The 21,383-nt window shown below is 50.4% G+C and overlaps 1 protein-coding gene across 2 annotated transcripts; it reads left to right on the forward strand.

The window, feature by feature from the left end:
- The first annotated feature begins 4,247 nt into the window (after nt 1-4,247).
- On the forward strand, nt 4,248-18,820 carry Cdr2l (cerebellar degeneration related protein 2 like). 2 transcript variants are annotated; one of them, XM_036197027.1, is made up of 5 exons: nt 4,248-4,758; nt 12,825-12,937; nt 13,198-13,346; nt 14,734-14,898; nt 16,299-18,820. In XM_036197027.1, exons 1-5 carry the CDS (start codon nt 4,680-4,682, stop codon nt 17,191-17,193), a joined length of 1,401 nt encoding a protein of 466 aa, XP_036052920.1. In that variant the 5' UTR covers nt 4,248-4,679; the 3' UTR covers nt 17,194-18,820. The 2 variants fall into 2 exon arrangements, with proteins under 2 accessions (XP_036052920.1, XP_036052921.1); XM_036197028.1 differs by having other exon boundaries at nt 16,302-18,820.
- Nucleotides 18,821-21,383: the final 2,563 nt, after the last annotated feature.

Raw genomic sequence — 21,383 nt, forward strand, 5'->3', positions numbered from 1 at the left:
TGTGGTAACCTCCCACTAATATACATAAATCAAATAAATCTGGGGGTGGGAAATAAATTAAATAAAATAAGACAAATCTCCACAGAGCTGCAGGAGGAAGACATGATGGGTGGGGGCAGATTGAATTACAAACACTCAGTGAAACTCAGCTGAGCTGACCTTTCTTTCAGAACTCAGTCTCCCAACCCAGGTGTCCCTCACACTCAGCTCTGGGTGGTGTCACCACTGCCCAGTCACTAGGGCTAAGTCTGCGTGAGCATCACTGAGGCACAGTTGATTCATTCCTGTCTTGTCAATCATGCACCAACTCCACCACCGTCCTCTCTCTCCGTCCCCACCCCCCACGGTCCTGCCCAGCCCACAGTTACCACCACTCTAGGCTGTTGCAAAAGTCCTGTGTCTGTCCTGCTGCCCTGCAATCCCATGCTCCCAAAGTATCAGGCTGATATTTCACAAATGAAAACAAAGGGCTTTTCATTGGTTCATTTAGGGATAAAATTCTGACTGGTTCCTAAAATTCTGACTCTAAGCTCATAACTCTACTCGCTCCACGCCAGTGGTGTTGGGTTTTCCATGGATTCTGCTATAAGCCAAGCCCTTCTGTGCCTAGGAGCTTTTGATCCTGCTGTCTCCTATACCTGGAGCATTCTCCTGAAGTGTGTAGCATGGCTGCCACTTTATCCTGAGGGTGGCACCTCTGCAGCCTGGATCTAAGTATCTCCCAGACTCTCACCACCCCACCAACTCCTCCCTAACTCACACTGTAGTTTGTAGCTACACAAGAGCAGAAATGGCCTTTCAGTCACAGAATATTTTCCTCCTCCTCCTCCTCCTCCTCCTCCTCCTCCTCCTCCTTCTCCTCTTCCTTGTACTCTGTTGCTTGGAATGACATCAGAGTTTGCTTCCAGGGTCTTGCCATATCACCCTGGCCTTGAACTCACTATCCTCAAACTTCTAGCAATCCACCTGCCTTGACCTTGTGAGTACGGAGATTTCAGATATGGGTCACCATACCCTATTCTTTTTTTATTCTTTACTTTTCTTTTATGTGTATAGGTGTTTTGCCTGCACGTATGTCTGTGCACTATGTGTGTATAGTGCCCGAGGAGGCCAGAAGAATGTGGGGGAGTCCCTGGAAGAAGAAGAAGAAGAAGAAGAAGAAGAAGAAGAAGAAGAAGAAGAAGAAGAAGAAGAAGAAGAAGAAGAAGAAGAAGTCACTGATGAGTGTGCCTCTGCTTCTCTGATCTTTCAGGTTATTATCCCGATATTTGACTCCTGGTTTTTATTGATAAGACCAATTAGGTACATACTTTACAAGTAGACCTCTGTGTTCACAAAATGACCCAATCAACCAGCACACAGAATGGAAACAAACATCCCTGATGCACAGTGAGTGGCAGCACAGTCTCGGTTTTACAGCAGGCGAAGTGTTCAGTAGGTGGATGGTATGATGCTGCACATCGTCAAGAGTGAGTTAACACTGCAGAGCTCTCGGCTTAAATCAGTTAAGCTCAGGCCAGCCAGATAGCTCAGCAGGGAAGGTGCACACGCCTGACAGCCAGAGACTGATCCCAGGAACCCACAGTGGAAGGAGAGCGCAGGCTACTATAAGTTGTCCTCTGATCTCCATAGTCATGCATGGCATGTGCGCATGCACACACACACATTAATATAAAAAGTAAATTTAAAAAATGGTTGTTAGCCAGGCGTGGTAATACATGCATTTTATGTTAGCACCCTGGAGGCGAAGGCAGGCAGATCTCTGAGAGTTTGAGGCCAAGTTAGTCTACCTAGTGAGTTGTAGGCCATCCAAGGCTACATCAGAAGACTATTTAAAAAGAAATAAAAGGGAGCAGGGAAATGTGGTAGTGGTGCATGTTTATAATGCCAGCACTTAGGAAGCTGAGGCAGGCAGGTCTCTGAGTTCCAGGACAGCCAGAGCTACACAGAGAAAGCTTATCCCAAAAAACCAAAACACTATTCTTGTTGATTTTACTAGGTTTGGACATTATTTTCCATTTTAATTTTACATGTATAGGTGTATACCTACACACCACATGTGTGCCTGGTATCTGTGAAGGCTAGAAGGGTGAATCTGATCCCCTAGGACTGGAATTTCAGACAGTTGTGGTCTGCCCTGTAGGTGCTGGAAGACACACACACACACACACACACACACACACACACACACACACACACACACACACACACGCATGAACACATACTCACAGTAGGCTCCATCTCTCAAACATTTTTACATGTCTTAGCACCACCATTCTGGAGTCAAGCCTTTGGGGGACAGTTAAGGCCCCATGTACATGGTAATAGTGGTACCTCATTGTGGATTTAATTTGCATTCCCTGATGACTAAAGAAATGAGTCAGGGGCTGGAGAGATAGCTCAGCGGTTGGGAGCACTGGCTGTTCTTCCAGAGGTCCTGAGTTCAATTCCCAGCAACCACATAGTGGCTTCCAACCATCTGTAATGAGATCTGGCGCCCTCTTCTGGCATGCAGGCAGAAACAGTGTATACATAATAAATAAACCTTTAAAAAAAGAAAAGAAAAGAAAAGAAAGGAGTCCCGGCAGTGGTGGCACATGCCTTTAGTCCCAGCACTTGGGAAGCAGAGCCAGGCAGATCTCTGTGAGTTCGAGGCCAGCCTGGTCTACAGAGCAAGATCCAGGACAGGCACCAAAACTACATGGAGAAATTTTGTCTTGAAAAGGGGGGGGGGGGGTGAGTACCTTAGTCACATGTTGACTGGGTCATTTGGATTGTCTAGTCAATCTTTTGAACATTTTTCTCCTGGCCATATGCCTTTTTCCTTTGGATTTTCAGATTTTGCTGTATTCTGGATATAGGTCCTTTATTGGGTGTACCACGACATATACTCAGAGTGCTTCAACAATGTCCCACACATGATGGGCCTCAACAAAAACAAGTTGTATGAATGCTTGAATATGAAAACTCCTTTAAGGAAAAATGCTTGGATGGATTAAACTGTGGCTTTTAAGGGTGTAACTGGATATAAGATTTGTGTCTCGGGCTGGAAAGATGGCTCAGAGGTTAAGAGCACCAACTGCTCTTCCAGAGGTCCTGAGTTCAATTCCCAGCACCCACATGGTGGCTCACAACCATCTGTAATAGAGATCTGCTTGGCTCTGCCTCCTGAGTGCTGGGATTAAAGGCGTGCGCCACCACAGAACTCACATTCTTAAAGGTTTTGTGTGTGTATGCATGTGTGTGTGTGTGTGTGTGTGTGTGTGTGTGTGTGTTCACATGTGTACTGAGGGCAAAGGACAGTGTCCAAGTGTTGTTTCTTAGGATCTGTCCACCTAGTTTTGAACCACAGCCTTTCACTGGCTTGAAGTTCACCAAGTGGTCTAGGTTGGGGGGCCAGTGAACCACCATGGATCCACCTATCTTGGCTCCCTAGCCCCCAGAACTGGGATTACGAGAGTGAACCACGCACTCTGCTTTTCTTTTCTTTTTTAAGCTGCTAAGCACTTTTAATTTACAGAGCCTCCTCCGCAGCCCCCTTAAGGTCATGTTTAGCTTTGCCTGGTTTAGTTTACAGAAAGACTCCTACACCGTAGCTTAGTCTGGCCTAGCACATGCTGTGTAAAACAGCCTGGCCTGGAACTCAAGACAATCCTCCTGCTTCAGCCTCCCAAGTCCTGTTATCAGAGGAGGGAGACACCGTGCCTGGCTCTTTCTAACCATGTGTACGTGCTGCGTATGTGTGAAGGTTCATGTGATTGCAGGTACTCAGAGGCCAGAGGTGTCAGATTGCGGGAGGAGCTGGGGTTACAGGCTGTTGTGAGCTGCCTGACCTGAGTACGGGAAACCTGAACTCAGATTCTCAGCAAGAGCTCTTAACTCCCATTCTTTTCTCCAGCAGCCAACCCCCCATTCCTAGTTCTTAAATCTATTTGTAAATTAATACCGTTTTAAAGTACGTTCATGGAATGTATCCGTGGGTCAGCCCGTTCTCCGCGGTGACGACCGCTGTGGACACCAGACAGACCCTTGCCCTCAGGAGAGCCAGGACAGACAACAAGTAAACAAAGTAATTTCAGATGGACGTAAACAAAAGTCGGATGTGGAGAAAGAGGACAGAGGGTTGATCCAGAAATTCCCGGACCAGGACACTGGGAAGGGCCTCACTCGAGGTCCCGCCCCCTATTTGCATACATCTTATGATTGGCCTCCGGCGGCAGGCCCCACCCCGCAGAGCTGGCGGCCTGGGAAGCTGCAAGCGGGCCGGGCGGAGATGCAGCAGCAGCTCCGGGTGTCGCGGCGCCGGCCGGGTGGTGTGCGGGCCCGAGGCGGGCAGGGGGTACCTGCCGCGACACCCACACTCTACTGACACCGCAGCCCTGCAGGCGGTCTCTAGTCGTCCCAGCTGTCGTCCCGCTTTGCAGTCCCCACCCCTCCGCCCTTTGTGCCGCCGCCACCCGGCGTCCCCAGCTCGGCGGGACCCAGGGCGCGCGGGAGCGAGAGGCCCCGCTGTGCGCACGGCCGGTAGCGGATGGCGATCGCGCGCGGCGGGCGAAGGGGCGCTGCAGCCCGAGCCCGCGACGACGTGGGAAGCCCGGGCCGCCTCCGCCGCATTGTCCCGGGCTGCGAGTCCAGGCCCTGAGCTGCCGCAGCGCCCGCCCACCGCCACCCGCGGGGCCATGCGGAGAGCGGCGGGGATGGAGGACTACTCCGCAGAGGAGGAGGAGTCCTGGTACGATCATCAGGACCTGGAGCAGGGTGAGCACGGAGGGAAGGGAAGTGGCGTGTGCCCCGAGACCCCTGGCCGCTACTCCATTGTTGGGCAGTGTACCCTAGAAAAGGGCTGGGCTGGACTTGGTGCGCCAAGCGGAGCATGATGAGTCTTGAGAATGGGGACGTGGACTGAGAGGGGCGCTGCCCTGGAAGATTCGGACGTGATAGAAGGAGACCTGCAGAAGTGTCTAGTTGACGGGGCGTCCATCACCCTTCTCATTTTAGTAGCTGACACTACCCGGTGTCCCTGGTAGGATTTTGTCAGGGGGCCCGGGTACTAGGTGGAATGGAAGTCTTGGGGCCCGCAGGGGATTCCTGCTACTTTTGCTGAGAGCGTACTCTGTGTTGAGATGTCATCTCTCCAGATCAGCAGCACCTGTCCCGGCCAGAATTTCTGAGCTCTAAGACTTACAGAAAGTTTCCCCACCTCACTTCCCTCTGCCCAGAGATGGGAGCATGCCTGGGAAGAAGCCCAAAGTGGAGTCTCCAACCTGCCTTCCTGAGAAAAGTATCCCCTTGTCCTTCCCTGCACTAGGCGTCTACTCAAGTGGCTCAGAATGTGGAGGGGTCCTTCAGTCATTTCAAACGTACTTCCAAATGAGAGCCCCCGGAAAGAGGGAGGTGACTGGAAGGGGTTTAGAAGCTGGTGATGAGGTGGCTTAAGTGACATCACTGAGGAGAGAGGTGGAGTCCTGACAGAAGGAGGAGGTCTGAGAGGGTCAGGGTCAAGGCCAAAGCCTGCTGGAGTGGAGTCTGCTCCACCCTCTTCTCTGCCAAGGCGCCAGTTCTTGACAATACCTTGAGGTGGTGAGGAAACGTGTCTAGGGAAAAGTGACCTTTCCACAGTCACCTGCAAGCCCTGAGGTATTAAAACACAAGCCTGGCATGGAGTGTGCCGTGGAGGCCTGGTCTCCATCCTCAGGGCCCCCAAGCTCTGATTTTGCCAGGATGGAAGCATTCACTTGTATCCTGGAGCCTTTGTTACCTGACCCACTTCGCCAGGCTTCACCTGCCCATGAGGAGCTGTCCCTGCACTTGTCAGTGAATCAGAACCTTGGGAGACCTGTGTAGGATGGAGGGTGATGGGTTAGACATTGCTGTGTACTGAGCTGGCCCATGCTCATGTGGCACCTTCTCCTCTGACCTGGCCGCTACCCCTAAACTTTTCCTCTCTGCAAATATCTGTTGGCCTCATTTGAGTGCCAGACATCCTCCTGGGACCTTGGAACAGTCATAGCCCCGAACCTGTGGGGACACAAGGGCTGGTGGGGGAGAGGTCCACTTGGATGTTCTGAGTGTATGTGATTACAGGATGGCTTCCTGGGAGTGGCTAGCTCAGAAGGAAAGATGAAAAACTGAGTTCTGTGGAAGACAGCCTCTAGAGAGGCAGATGCTAATACTATGGCAGTCTCATTGAGTTCCCACACCCCTAATGAAGGCTTGGCACCATGCCCAGCCCAGATGTGGCAGGAAGAAGCCGGAGAGTAGGGGTGGGAGATGTGTGGCTTCTGGTGAGGGACAGGAATTGCCGTTCCAGTGGGCCTGACGCGCTCTGCACACCCCCACTTCTTGGGTCCTGCTGGTCTGGCCTGCAGCTCCAGTCATAGACAGAGTCCAGGAAATGGGGTCACACCCAGTACTGAAGCACTCTGTGAGGAAAGTGGACCTTCCTCCAGGGGCTGTGCTGGGTGTAGAGACGGGATCTCTGTCCTGATCCTGCATTCCAACAGAGGAGACGGAAGTGGGATCAAAGTGACAGCTGTGTGGCCGCATGCCCCCCTCAGCAGAGAGAGATTTGAGCTGGAAGGCACAGCAAGGAAGGGGAGGGCACTCTGGGGGAAGAGACGTTTGTACCAAGGCATGGGACCAAATGAAGGACAGGGGAAGTAGGGGACAAAGGAAATGCTAGCCACTCAGCTCTGCATGCCAGCTCAGGAAGCTGAGTGATGAGGAGGAGTGTCTGCCAAGACAGCCACATTGGAGGACCCATGTCTGTGTCCCCTTCTCTGGACTTGGTCCCCAAATTCTTTTCTTCTCATCTTCCGGGTGGCCAGGGGAGTGATTTCCCCACCCACACATGGGGGTACCTGCCTGTTTCCCCTCTACCCTGGACCAAGCCCCAACTCCACTTCCCAAAGAGATTGTCCCTACAGATGGTGTTTGACTTTAGTGTGGCTCTGCCCCGGAGGCGGGAGGTGGTCAGGACAGGTGAGCTCTTAGATTTGCTCTGTTCTCTCTCCTGGCTGCCATGAACCCCTGTAAAAATAGAAAAAGTCATGAATTAATTATTAAGCACAGGCTCTTTCTTTGCCTCCTCCTCCACCTGTGACCACCTCTGTCCAGGCTGAGGGATGGCTGCTGAGTCACAGATTTTCTGACCTGACCTCCCCTTCCTGCCTAGTCTGACCTTGAGTCCTCCACCCCAGGGAATGCTCTGCTGTGGTAAGGAAAATGATATCCTTTCTCCACCTTGGCTACCCTGAGGCCTTTCTGAGTTCCTGACCCTCGTGCCCTGTGGGGCAGGACCCCCAGCTCCACCGTCTGGTATCTCCACCTCAGTCACCCTTTACCTTTGTCCACCTTGGCCTATTTCCTGCCTCTTGGCCCATTTCCTTGTCCCTTTCCTGCCTGTCTGTGAGAAGTCTGTCCTGCTCCACCCTGATGCCCAGACAGAGGGGCGATGGGATTTCAGGGTCTCTTTTTTTCTCTGGGGCATTCCTTTGCCTACAACCACTAAAGTCCCCTGAAGGAAGCCCCAGAAAGCTCCCAGGGCCAGACGGGAGGTGGCAGCCCGGACTCAGCATCTTCCCTGGCTTGGTTCAGAGTTGCCTGTTCATCCAGCCATAGCAGGCTGTTGTCTAGTGCCCGCATCCTGTTTAGCTAGCTTCTAAGTTCCCAGGCCACCCTCCTCTGAGTCCAGAACTGCCACAGTCCTTCAGTAAGCTGCCTCCCTATTTCTTGGCTGCTCCAGGTGCCTGGCTCTACAGCTTCTAGACTCCCCCCATCACCCCTCCAGGTGGCTCTGACCAGCTTAGCTTGCAGTGTGATCCAGTTTCCCTGAGTCGGTCTGAGATCCTCTTCCTCCCCAGGAAGCTTCCTTTCTGTCCTTCATCCCTTCACCATCCCTGGACCACTAGGTGGTCACATTCGCTGTCTTTGAAGAAGGCAATCTTCAATGTCTCTCGGTTTGTAGTGCAGTACAGCTCCCATCCCGATCCCAGCCTACAAACAGCCGGAAGTCACACAGCCCAGCTTGTGTGGTACTGCAATTGCCCTTGGCCTTTCCTTCTTCCTCTGGCCTTGAACTCTGGTTAAGCAGCAGGATCTTTTCACGGGCCAAGTATATGGTATAGCGATGGTCACTTCCTAAGACTGCCTAACAGTTCCAAGGCCTGAAACATTTAAGAAGGGGTGAACTGAACATTGCCTTCCCGTTACAGACTGAGGTTCTCACAGCCAACCACCCCACCCCACCCCCTGTTATCCCCAAGCACATGATATATCACAAGGCTGTCATTCAGCAATGGGAACATCAGGCTTCAGACTTTGGCCCAATGTATGTAAACTCATAGGGCAAGTGTCCTCAAATGCCTCACTGGGTTTATATTAGGCGACTGGACATTTTGGCATTGTCACTGGGCAGGTTACTTGCCCCAGGCTATGGAGTTTGTATCTGATTCCCATGACTCAGTTTCCTTCAGGAAAACTGCTTTTCTTCCAGGCTGTCATAACAGCCTAGCTAGAGGGGAGCTGCTGTGGTCTGCCTCCCCAGCGACATCAGGACACAAAGCTCTCCTCTCCAGTTAAGTTAGCTCTAGAGGTCCCATCCGGCTGTTTTGGAACCTCACCCCTGCTCTGAGCTTGTCTATATCCTACCGCTTGGGAGGTAGAGGCAATGGGATTGGAAGTTCAAAGTCATCCTTGAATACATGAGAGCCTACCTCAAAACGACCACATCGAGGAGCTGCTGAGGATGCAGCTCCCACATTGAAAGCTGCTGAGGACGCAGCTCCATGGGTAACCTCCATTGGTAGAATGCTTGCCTAGCATGTAGGAAGCCCTGGGTTTGACTCCCCAATACCACATAAAACCAGGTATTGTGGTACATCCCAACAATCCCAGCACTTAGGAGGTAGAGGCAGAAGGATGGGAGATCAAGGTCATCCTCAGCTATATTGCAAGTTTGAGGCCAGCCTGAACTACACGATAATCTGTCTTTAAGAAAGAAAGAAGGCCGGATGGTGGTGGCGCATGCCTTTAGTCCCAGCATTCAGGAGGCAGAACCAGGTGGATCTCTGTGAGTTCGAGAGGCCAGCCTGGTCTACAGGGTGAGATCCAGGAAAGGCACAAAGCTACACAGAGAGACCCTGTCTCAAAAAACCAGAAAAAAGAAAGGAAGGAAGAAGAAAACTTTACCCTCATGTGGGAGAGACTTTGGGCTTGTTCCTAAGCCTCTTGTCTAGGTCCAGTGGCTTTCATGAGGAAACACCAGTCCTGTCCTAGTCCTAGGCCTAGCTGAAAGAGTGCAGGACGCTCTGCTCTCTACCCATCCAGTGTCCCTGCTCTGTAAGGATGCAAGAGGAAGGCCCCACCTGGGCCTGTCTGCTGCACTGAAGAGGGTGTAGCCAAACAGCTGTATCTCTAAAACTTGCCAGGAGGACCCAAAAGGGAAGGCAGGACTATCATGATATATAAAATAGCACTGTGTCTTATTGACCCCAGAAGATCTGCTTTTACAAATCTTGGTCCAGATTTACACCATCAGCCTAGAATGAAGGCTGGTGTAATAAACGGCCTCATATGTTAAATAATAATTAATAATAAAAAGTCACCACTTTTCTGCTTTGGGCTAAATGAATCACACAGGCCTACTATTTGCTCCACTAATTCTGTTTCTAGGAATGTGTTCTCACAAAGGACAGTAACTTGCACTAAGGTTTTAATACAGTGAAGTTAATCCTAGTTTGACCCTTATTTTTCAGTACTATACATCGGACCCAGATCCTCACACATGCTAGGCAGTCACAATACTGCTTCTGTCACTGAACTTCATACATCCAGCCTTCTCTTACTGTTTGTTGTTAGTGATTCTTTTTTTTTTTTTAAGATTCATTTATTTATTATGTATACAGTATTCTGCTTGCACACATGCCTGCAGACCAGGAGAGGGCGCCAAACCTCATTACAGATGGTTGTGAGCCACCATGTGGGTGTTGGGAATTGAACTCAGGACCTCTGGAAGAGCAGCCAGTGCTCTTCACCTCTGAGCCATCTCTCCAGCCCGGTGATTCTTAACAAAGATTATAAAGTTTTGTGTATTATTGTTTTGTCCACATGTATGTATGTGTACCTCGTGAGTGCCTAGTGCCCAAAAAAAGCAAGAAGAAGACACTGGATCCCCTGGGACTATGTTGCCAACAGTTGTGCATTGCCTTAGGTGTGTGGGGAACTGAACTCAGGGCCTCTGTGAGGACAGCAAGTGTTTTGCTTTTTGGTTTGGTTTGGTTTTTTGGTGTTTTCGAGACAGGGTTTCTCTGTGTAGTTTTGGTGCCTGTCCTGGATCTCACTCTGTAGACCAGGCTGGCCTCGAACTCACAGAGATCCGCCTGGTTCTGCCTCCCAAGTGCTGGGATCAAAGGCGTGCACCACCACTGTCCAGCCAGCAAGTGTTCTTAACCACTAAGCCATCTCTCCAGCACTGTTAAGTTTTTAAGACGAGGTTTCACTCTGTAGTCCTGACTGGCATAGAACTTGATGCAATCCTCCTGCCTCAGCCTCCCAGGTGCTGGAATTACAGATATGAGCTACCAGGCCCAAATCCTTATCCTCATTTTACATTGTATTTTACTTTATTTATTTATTCATTCGTTTATTGGTTTTTTGAGACAGGGTTTCTCTGTGTAGCCCTGGCCGACCTGGAACTCACTCTATATACTAGTCTGACCTTGAACTCACAGAGATCCACCTGCCTCTGTTTCCTGAGTGCTGAGTAGCACCATGACTGCTAGCTAGTTTTTATTTTGAGACAGTGGCTGAGTTGCCTGAACTGGCCTTAAGCTGTGGTCCCCTTGCCTCAGCCTCCTGAGGAGTTGGGGTTCTTGGGTTTATGGCACAGTTTCACGTTTTTGTTGCGGTTGTTATTGCTGTTTTTTCTTTTCTTTTTTAAGCAGAGTCTCATAAAACTCAGGCTGGCCTTGAACAAACCTTGAACTCCTGCTCCGGAACTTGAACTCCTATCTGTTCCTCCTCAGATCTGTCCTCCCACCTCAGTTTCCTGAGTTCTGGGGTTAGGCATGCATACCCCACTTGTGTAGTAGTACTTTTTTGCCAGGACTGCCAACCCGAAAATAATGACACAGAGACTTGTTATTAATTATAAAAGCTCGGCCTTAGCTTAGGCTTGTTCCTAATTAGCTCTTATAACTTAAATTAACCCATATTTTTTTATCTACGTTCTTCCATGAGTCATCTTACCTCATCTCTGCACTGCCCATCCTGCTTCCTCCGAGTCTCCTGGTGTGTCCTGTGCGCCTACATTATCACCTCCTATTTCCTCTCTCTGCCCAAAAGTCCTGCCTAGCTATGGGCATTCAGCTCTTTATTAAACCAATTACAGCAACATATCTTTACACAGTGTACAAATATCCCATAACACATTTGGCTCATAGCTTCACTTTTAATAGAGGAAATACTCAAAGACACTCTAAACACCCAACAATAAGGACTATTTAGATGAAGGTGTTTAGAGCTTATATACAATAGCATTGTCTGCATCCACTAATAGTGTGCATACAGGGCTGGAGAGTTAGCTCAGCAGTTAAGAGCACTGTTCTTCCAGGGGTCCTGAGTTCAATTCCCAGCAATCACAGGACGGCTCACAACCATCTGTAATGAGATCTGGCACCCTCTTCTGGCCTTCAGGCATACATGCGGGTAGAACACTGCATACATAATAAAACAATAAGTAAATCTAAAAAAAAAAAAAAAAATAGTGTGCATACAGATCTACCCTTAGAAAGCTACCATGGCATACTGTTATAGGAGAAAGGCAGGTACAGACAAAATACAGTGTATTTTGTATTTGTGTTACATTTTATGTGTGTGTTCTGCACATAGATGCATGGGCATGTGTGTGGAGATCAGAGAACAACTTGTGGAGTTGGTTTTGTTCCTCCACAGTGAGGGTCCTGGAGACTGAACTCAGGCAGTCAGGTTCAGCAGCAATTGCCTTTTACCCACTGAGCTATCTCACTGGACCAGTATTCCTTTGTAGGGGTGTGTGTGTGTGTGTGTGTGTGTGTGTGTGTGTGTGTGTGTACACACGTGCACGCTCACATGCCCCACGAAAGCTAGAAGAGGATGTTCCACCCCCGGAAGCTAGAGTTACAGACAGCTGTGATTGCTTGCTGGGAACCAAACTCTGGCTTTCTGCAAGAGCAGCAGAGAGCTCTTGAGTGCTGAGCCACCTCTCCAGAGCCTTTTTTTTTTTTTTTCTTTTTGAAACAGGGTCTCCCTGTGTAGCCCTGTTTGGCCTCAGACTTACAGAGGCCCACCTGCTTCTGCCTCCTGAGTACTGGAATTAAAGGCAAGCCCCACCACACCTGAGTCAACTAATTTTTTATTGTTGGCTTTTCACCTTTCTGCACTGTGTGTTTTTTACATCAAGCAAGAAAAAAACACCAAGCTGGATGGTAGCACATGTCTACAATCCCAGCACTCAGGAAGCTGAGACAGAAGGATCATGAGCTTTGGCTAGCCTGGGCTCCACAGTAAGATCCTGGGCAAACAAAAACCGAGCCAGAGACTTGAAGGATGAGAAGGGAGTGAGCCCGGAGCTTGTAGGGAAAGGGGCATTTCTGACGGAAGTGACGACCGCACAAGACGTTAGCCCCTGGCTTCCATCTCTAGCCAGGCTAGGGCTTCTGAGAGGAACCTGTGTCAGGATGACTCAGAGTCACCAAGAGCCCAGCCTCGGGGACAGGGCATTAATGAGGGCTCTCTGACTTCCTCCCTCTGTGTTCTCTGTTTGCACCACCCCACCCCACCCCCAGACTTGCACCTGGCGGCGGAGCTCGGAAAGACTCTGCTGGAAAGGAACAAGGAGCTGGAAGAGTCTCTGCAGCAGATGTACTCCACTAATGAGGAGCAAGTGCAGGAGATCGAGGTAAGGGGCCTGGGCTCTGCATCGCTTCCCCCACCTCTCAAGAGCCTTGGGCCTTGGCCTGTGTGTACCTTTGTGCCACTTGCAAAAGGCATCCCAGCTTGACTCTCAGTGTTCACTCCCTGCCCACCGATCCCAGGCCCCTGCTCAGTTGAACACAAACCTCTCAAAGCCAATCGGCCTAGGTGGTGGGAGGCCCAGGCAGAGATGTTTGTCCCCACCTCACTGTGAAGGTTTGCTCCACCCTTTACCTCCTCCCCTAGTACCTGACCAAGCAGCTGGACACGCTGCGGCTCGTGAATGAGCAGCATGCCAAAGTGTACGAGCAGCTGGACCTAACTGCCAGAGACCTGGAGCTGACCAACCAGAGGCTGGTGCTGGAGAGTAAGGCTGCCCAGCAGAAGATCCACGGGTGAGGGCCCAGGGCTGAACACGTGAGCATGCGGGCTGGCAGGGAGACTCACACACTTCTAGGGGACAATGCTGAAGAGGCTGGGATGGTAGTGAGGCCATTCCTGTCAGCTGTGTGTGCTTAAACATCCATCCCACAAACCAGAGTTCCTTCCTTCCTTTTTACCTTCTTTTTTTTGGGGGGGGGACGGGGCTAGTTCAAGACAGGATTCCTCTGTTTAACCTGGCTGTCCAGGAACTTGCTCTGTAGACCAGGCTGCCCTCGAACTCAGAGAGATCAGCCTGCCTCTGCCTTCCTTCTGAGTGCTATGATTAAAGGTGTGCACCACCACCACCCAGCCCTTCCTTTCTTTTTAAGATTTATTTTTATTTTGGGTGGGTGGGTGTTTTGCCAGCATGTATGTGTGTACCACGTGTGGGCTATGCCCTCTGAGGCCGGGAGAGGGTATGGGATCCTCTGGAGCTAGAGTTACAGATGGTCATGAGCCACCGTGTCTGTGGGTGGTGGGAACCAAACACAGGTCCTCTGCAAGAGCAACAAGTGCTTTTAACCACTGAGCCATCTCTGCAGGCCCCCACAACCGGCAGATGAAAAGTCATCCATATTCCAGTGAGTGGCCTCGCACCTGTGGTTATGCACCAGGCTCAGTCAGTGACTCTGACCTGCCCTCTGGCGCCACACAGGTGGGAAGGAAGGCAGACATGTCATGTTATCACTGCAGGGCACAGTGGTAGTGACAGAGGGGTGTGCAAGAATGTGAAGTGGGGCTGGGGAAATGGCCTGGTTGCTAAAGTGCTTTTCACACCGGCATGAGAACCTGGGTTTACACACATGTGCACAGACACAAAAGGAGCAACAATGGCTGAGGAGCAGTGGTTGGCTCTGTCTGGGATGTATAGAAGGGCAGGTCCTTGAATATGGCAGAGAGGTCTCAGACTTTAGCCCTAGACAGCATGTTCAAGATTGTCTGTTTGTCCTTAACTCCATGTCCTCCATCTACAAGGATTCCAAGTGGCAGTGAGGAGGCCATCTCTGTCGTCTTAAGACTTCCCCAGTGTGGGGCTTGAGAGACAGCCAAGAGGTTGAGAGTGTTTGCTACTCCAGAACCAGGGTTTGGTTCTCAGCACTCACAGGGAGTGGCTTACAATCACCAAGTTCTAGTTCCAGGGGATCCAACTCCCTCTTTTGGCCTCCTCAGGCACATGCACACATGTACATGTGGGGTGCGCGCACGCACATACACACACACACACACACCCCTAAAAATCAATCTTAACATTTTGGTTGTGAGCCTAGCTTTTAATGGCTGAGCCATCTCTCCAGCCCTAACAATCTCTAAAACAAACAACAAAAATAGTCTCCCATGGGTGCCTTCATCCCATTCCAGGCTGACCGAGACCATTGAGCGCCTGCAGTCCCAGGTCGAGGAGCTGCAGGCCCAGGTGGAGCAACTCCGAGGCCTGGAGCCGCTTCGGGTTCGCCGGGAGAAGCGAGAGCGCAGGAGAACCATCCATACCTTCCCCTGCCTGAAGGAGCTGTGCACAGGCCCCCGGTAGGCAAGGGCCATGCTGTGTCTAAGATTTCCAAGAGCTGGGGCTGAGGGTGAAAGAGGAGCCCAGTGGACAGTAGCTGGGAAGGAGGACTGTGTCTGGTCCAGGCCCTCAGGATGCCTGCTAAGCCATAGGTGTTACTATGCTAACATAACAGTTATCACACTCATTTTGCCTGCAAGTTAGAGGAGAAAATCTGAGCTTGTCGGTTACATGGCTCATCCAAGGTCACATGTTTAGTACTTGGCACAGCCAGGCTTCTAACCTAGGAGGAGTTAAGCGCTGTTCCTTTTGGTTCCCATTAAATTTTAATTCAACGATTACTTATATAAGAACACAGGGTTGGCCAGGCGGTGTTGGCGCACGCCTTTAATCCCAACACTCAGGAGTCAGAGGCAGGTGGATCTCTGTGAGTTCGAGACTAGCCTGGTCTACAGAGCTAGTCCAGGACAGGCTCCAAAGCTACAGAGAAACCCTGTCTCAAAAAACCAAAAAAAAAAAAAAAAAACCAAACAAACAAAAAAAAACCACAGGGTTGGGGATGGAGCTCAGTTTTATAGGTACTTGCCTGGAATGTGTGTTACCCTGGGTTTGATCCCTAGCCTAAGATGGGAGAAAGACAGATTAATGAAGATCAAGGTGAGGCTGGAGATGGGGCTCAGGTGCAAGACTGTCTATCATTCACAAAGCCTTGAGTTTGATCCCCAACACCTCCTAATGGAGTGGTGACGTACACTTGTAATCCCAGCATTTACAAGCAGGAGAATCAAGAGGTCACGATCACATTCACCTAGAGAGTTCAAGGACAAACTGGGTTGTATAAGATCCTGTTTAAGAAAAAAAAAAAAAAAAAAAAAGCCAGGCTTTAGTAGCACATGCCTTTAATCCCAGCACTTAGGAGGCAAGGGCAGGCAGATCTCTGTAAATCTGAGGCCAGCCTGGTCTACAGAGTGAGTTCTAGGACAATCAGAGATGTTACACAGAGAAACCCTATCTTAAAAAAAAAAAAAATTAAAGGTTAGAAGTGTGTGTGGAAACTAGGTCCGGGATTGCAACAGAACAGGACCACTACCATCCCTAGGCACTGGGGTCTAGAGGAAGGGAGATTACCGGTGTCTAGAAAGTATGGAGAGGTCTGTCTGATCAGCCCCAACCCCCGGTATCGGAGAACTCCCTTTGTTCCCACCTTCAACCTTCCCCGTGCCTCCCATTGCCGAAGGCTCCTGGATGAATCCATATAGGTCAGCATCCTCAGACACACAGCCTGGAGAAAAAGTTAGAAGGGTGGATGGTGGCTCAGAGGGGCAGAAGGAAGGGTTAGATGGACAAGAGAATAATCCAGTGTCTGCCAGTGTGATCCGGGGCCGGGGCCATGACTCAACTTCTGCTGCCTGTCCCCCAGCAGGTGTGAAGATGCCTTCCGCCTGCACAGTTCCTCGATGGAGCTGGGCCCTCGGCCCCTGGAGCAGGAGAATGAACGATTGCAGACCTTGGTGGGGGTGCTGCGTTCCCAGGTGAGCCAGGAGCGACAGCGCAAGGAGCGGGCAGAGCGCGAGTACACGGTGGTGCTCCAGGAGTACACGGAGCTGGAGCGACAGCTGTGTGAGATGGAAGGCTGCCGCCTGCGCGTGCAGGAGCTGGAGGCCGAGCTGCTGGAGCTGCAGCAGATGAAGCAGGCCAAGACCTACCTGCTGGCCCGGGATGAGCACCTGGCTGAGGCTTTACTGGCGCCCCTCACTCATGCCCCTGAGGCTGATGACCCCCAGCCAGGCAGTGGGGATGACTCCAATGCCCAGGATGGTGTCTCCTCGCCTGCAGCCTCCCCCAGCCACGCAGTGCGCAAAAGCTGCAGTGACACGGCACTCAATGCCATCGTGGCCAAAGACCCAGCCAGCCGTCATGCGGGCAACCTCACGCTGCATGCCAACAGTGTGCGCAGGCGTGGTATGTCTATCCTGAGAGAGGTGGATGAGCAGTACCACGCGCTGCTGGAGAAATATGAGGAGCTGCTGAGCAAATGCCGGCAACATGGTGCCGGGGTGCGGCACGCGGGCGTGCAGACCTCGCGGCCCATCTCCCGGGACAGCTCATGGAGAGACCTGCTGGGGGGCGAGGAGGGCCAGGGAGAGGGCAAGGCGGGTGAGAAGAGCCTAAGCCAGCACGTCGAGGCCGTGGATAAGCGGCTGGAGCAGAGCCAGCCCGAGTACAAGGCACTCTTCAAAGAGATCTTTGCCAGGATACAAAAGACCAAGGCAGACATCAACGCCACCAAAGTCAAGACGCACAGCAGCAAGTGACCCCTCTCTAGGCCTGCAGCCTCCCCGCTGCCTCCCTGCCAAGGGAGTCCCTCATACCTGGATGGCAGCCTCTTAACAAATAAGAGAGCCCTTAACTCAGCAACGTATCCTAGCAGGTGGCTGGAGCATGAGCAGAGAGGCCTCTGATCTGGGGACACATCGTATTTCCTGTTGGTTTACCTGTCCTGCCTCCCTTGACCACTTTGCTTCAGCTTGAAGGCACAGCTCAGTGTAAAAGCCAAACACCCTCCCCCACTGCCCCTGGGGGCTCCTCAGCCCTCAACTTCTGGACCCCCAGCCTCACCCTCTGATTGTGGCCAGTCTTCTGCAAGCCTTTCTTGCTTAGCTGACTTTTTCTCCCCTCCAAAGTTGTTTTGCTGAGAGATTTGCAGTGCAAGGTCTTGAGCCTTGCCACAACTGGAAACACTTGAAACGGACTCTCGGAACCAGCCGTCGCTGGTGCCTGGGGTCTCCTCGACCACTCACTGCTTTTGCCAACCATGACTGTCTTTCCCATAGCTGCACCCACTCCCAGAGTTCTGAGCAGGGCACAGGTGGCTCCCACTTTGCAGAGCAGGACCCCTCCAACCCTGGCAAAGACCTTCAGCTCACCACAGGTCTGTAGCCCATCTGACTACAGGAAGAGGGAGGCCCTCAGCAGCCATACCTGGGTAGCACCCCTTTCCTCTCAGAGCCAACCTCTTCAAGTTCCATCCCTGAAGTACTTTCTGGCCATGAAGCCCTCCAGGGGCTAGGATGGCAGGGAGTGCCACCATCTCTGCTTCCCTCCCCTTCTCTGTGCCTGCCCCCATCTCAGGGACCATGATGTCTCATCCACTCCTCACCTCCTCAGCCAGCCCTGGTACAGTTCACATCTGCAGCCTCCAAGAGTGTCCTATGTGAGTGTCACCAATCCAGACCCCAGTGTCCATCCGTGTCCTTCACCGGGGACTGGAAGATCTTTACTCCATGTTAAATATTCTTAGGTTGAGGAAGACATTTCTCCTTTCCCACGTTCCTACAGAATGCCTGCTCTTTACCTCCCACCTTTATGGGGGCTTTTGAAGCCCAACCTGGGTCAGGGGTTCAGTATTTTAATCTAAAACCTCAGAAAGTCTAGCTTCATCTAAGAGATGCCCAGGTCCCCAGCTTGCCCTCAGCAGCCCTTCAGGGCTTCTGGTTCCTTTCTGCCATCCTCCTGAGACCCTAGAAATCAAAGGAGCCATACAATCCAGTGGGAGGCAGTGACTCTGGCCTCTGTGCTGGGAGCCCAGTGGGAACCGCCATGCCTTACCTCTTTCTTTGGGTAAAGGGGCTTTCTTATCAAGCATGTCTAACATCCCTGGGGTAGCTACCTTGCTCCAGGTGGCACTGTGATGCCAGCTGGCATCCTTCTGTTCATGCAACTTGGAACCTTTTGTCCTCTAGGGCTGGGTACCTCCGGGCCCTCTGTTGTCTGTCATCTAGGGTAGAGGAGGAGTTCAGGCCTGTTTCACTTCCCCAGTTCTGTAGCAGCTGACCGGCATCACCTTTGAAGTATACATGAAAGAAATATATTTACAAATGCTTTATTCTCTTCTTTAATAAAAAATGCACCAGTATTCTGAAACCGCCCTGGAGCCACAGTTTCGTCTCTGCATCTCACGGGCTTGCCTCTTCCCTGCACCACTGCAGATGAGGGGTATATCTGAGCGCCACACCACCCCACAACTAATGCTTTGTTTTGAGGTCACTCTGACGCTGAACTCTTGAGAAAGTCTGTATCTGCAGAGCCCAGCTGTGCCAAGCATGCTCAGGAACAAAACACAAAGGGTCTACATTGCCTCAGAGTTTACCTTCTGACTGGGGAAATCCCCCCAGAGCAAGTAAAAAGATGAGGTGATCTACCAATGGGGTCAGGGAGGGGAAGCACTATCAGGCAGGGCATTCGTGATCAGCTGGGGGTTGGTTATTTTCTATCTTTTCAAGACAGGTTCTCATGGATGTTAGGTTAGATTCAAACTTGCTGTGTAGCTGAAGGTGGCCTTAAACTTCTGGTCCTCTACCTTCTGACCCTTCCCAAGTTCTGGGATTACAAGCATTTGCCACCACATCCCCACCCTCTCACTGCTTTTTATCTTTTCTTTCTCTTTTTTCTTTAAGACATGATCTCATGAAGGGTAAAGAGATGATTCAGCAGTTAAGAGCACCTTTTACTCTTGCAGAATACCTGGGTTCCATTCCCAGCACCCACATAAAAGATCAAAATTATCTGAAACTCCAGTTTCAGGGGATCCAATGACCTCTTCTGGCTTCTGCAGGCACCAGGCATGCATGTGGTACACATATATACACGCAGACAAGACACTCATAAACATTCAAAAACAAAAATAAAGCAAAAACCGGACAGAGTATCATTAAGTAGACTAGGCTAGCCTGGAACTTATAAAGATCCACCTGCCTTTGCCTCCTCCCTCTGCTGGGATTAAAGGAGCACACCACTATGCCCTGGCAGTTAGGATAATATTTTTGTACACTGTGTAAAAAATGTGTCTCTGTTTTACTTCACCTGCCTAAGGCACCTTATGATTGGTTTAATAAAGAGCTGAATGGCCAATAGCTAGGCAGGAGAGGATAGGCGGGACTTCTGGGGAGAGATAGGAACTCTGAAAAAGAATTGGAGGCTCAGGAGATTTGCCAGACACAGAGGAAGTCGAATATATGGTACTGAGGAAAGGTAATGAGCCACATAACAGAATGTAGATTAGTATAAACAGGTTAGTTTAAGTTTTAAGAGCTAGTTGGGAACAAGCATAAGCAAAGGCCAAACTTTCATAATTAATAAAAAGTCCATGTCATTATTCAGGAGCTGGCAGTCCAAAGAAAGACCCATTACACATGGCTCCTTTTTTTTATCTTAGTATGTGTAGGTCATAGATACAATATATGAGAAGATAAGTTTTTAAAAGTCATGGAGGGACCCATGAGATGGCTCAGCATGTGAAAATGACTCACTTGGATTGTTCTCTGACTTCCACACTGGCATCATGGCATGTAAAATAAATGTAAAAAAAATATTTTTAAGTCATAGGAGCCTGCTATAAGATGGCTCAGCAGGTAGGGGCACTTGCCACAGTCCTGAAAACATGAGTTTGATGCCCAGAATCCATGTAAAGTTGGAAAGAGAGAGAGCCCACTCTACAAAGTTATCCTCTAACCTCCACATGTGCATGGGTTACAGGCATGTGCCTCCATACCAGGCTCTCATTTATTGCATTTATGGTAGCCAAGTCTTTGGGGACCTAGAACTAGCAGTCTCCACCCTCATCCCTGATCCAGACACTGTGCCCAGCATTGGGTCTCAACATCATCACACTGGCAGCAGGTGCCCATGACCTCTCTTGTTCAATGTTTCTTAGTCATTTGTTGTCATTGAGAAAAGATTTCAGGGTTGGGGATTTAGCTCAGTGGTAGAGCGCTTGCCTAGCAAGCACAAGGCCCTGGGTTCGAGCCTCAGCTTAAAGAAAGAGAGAGAGAGAGAGAGAGAGAGAGAGAGAAGATTTCATTACATACCTAAAGTGAGCCACAAGAATATAGCATAGAATTCAGGTGTATGTAAGCTATACTTTGATCAATCAAGGAATCCTTCAAGAGGGAAGTCATTTATCAAGGAATATTCGTGTTATTCAGCTTTTAATATATATCAGCTGTCTTCTGCTACAAAATTCTTATACACTACTAGGCCATATGGCAAACAGAATAAACTTCTCAGACCTACTGCTGATCCACTAGGCAACACCCCTACAGAACATAGGAGACAGACAAACTATAGATGCACAGCTTTGTTTCTTGTGCAAATGAAGCTCAGACCATCCCCTCCCTTCAGTACTAGTAGCATTGCAGAGCTATTGACTCAGGACAATAGGGCTTTTTGCATAACCAGGGGCAGTAAAGTCTGTGGCAGGATTTCTGGAGCAGGCAGAGCAGTGTGGCCAGAGGGAAGAGAAAAAGGCAGAGTTTCTGTAGGTGGCAAAAGGCAGACTGGATCAGGCCAAGGGGTAAGAAGCAAGGAAGGAAAGGTGGAGGATGAAGACACAGAGGATGAAGATGAGATTGAAAGCATAGGAGCTTAGTTAGGGACTCTGAGAGAATAGGAAAAGTAGTACAGAGAGGAGCTGAATGTGAGGATGGAGCTGAAGCTGTATAGATAG

Source organism: Onychomys torridus, chromosome 8 (genome assembly GCF_903995425.1).
Source record: "Onychomys torridus chromosome 8, mOncTor1.1, whole genome shotgun sequence".
Lineage (NCBI taxonomy): Eukaryota > Metazoa > Chordata > Mammalia > Rodentia > Cricetidae > Onychomys > Onychomys torridus.

What these genes read in the sequence shown, in the direction of transcription:
- Cdr2l (XM_036197027.1), top strand. Translation starts at nt 4,680, where the DNA reads ATGCGGAGAGCGGCGGGGATGGAGGACTACTCCGCAGAGGAGGAGGAG. An exon ending in AGCAAGTGCAGGAGATCGAG is followed by an intron (nt 12,938 to 13,197) that starts GTAAGGGGCCTG and finishes CTCCTCCCCTAG; the next exon opens with TACCTGACCAAGCAGCTGGA. An exon ending in GCCCAGCAGAAGATCCACGG is followed by an intron (nt 13,347 to 14,733) that starts GTGAGGGCCCAG and finishes ATCCCATTCCAG; the next exon opens with GCTGACCGAGACCATTGAGC.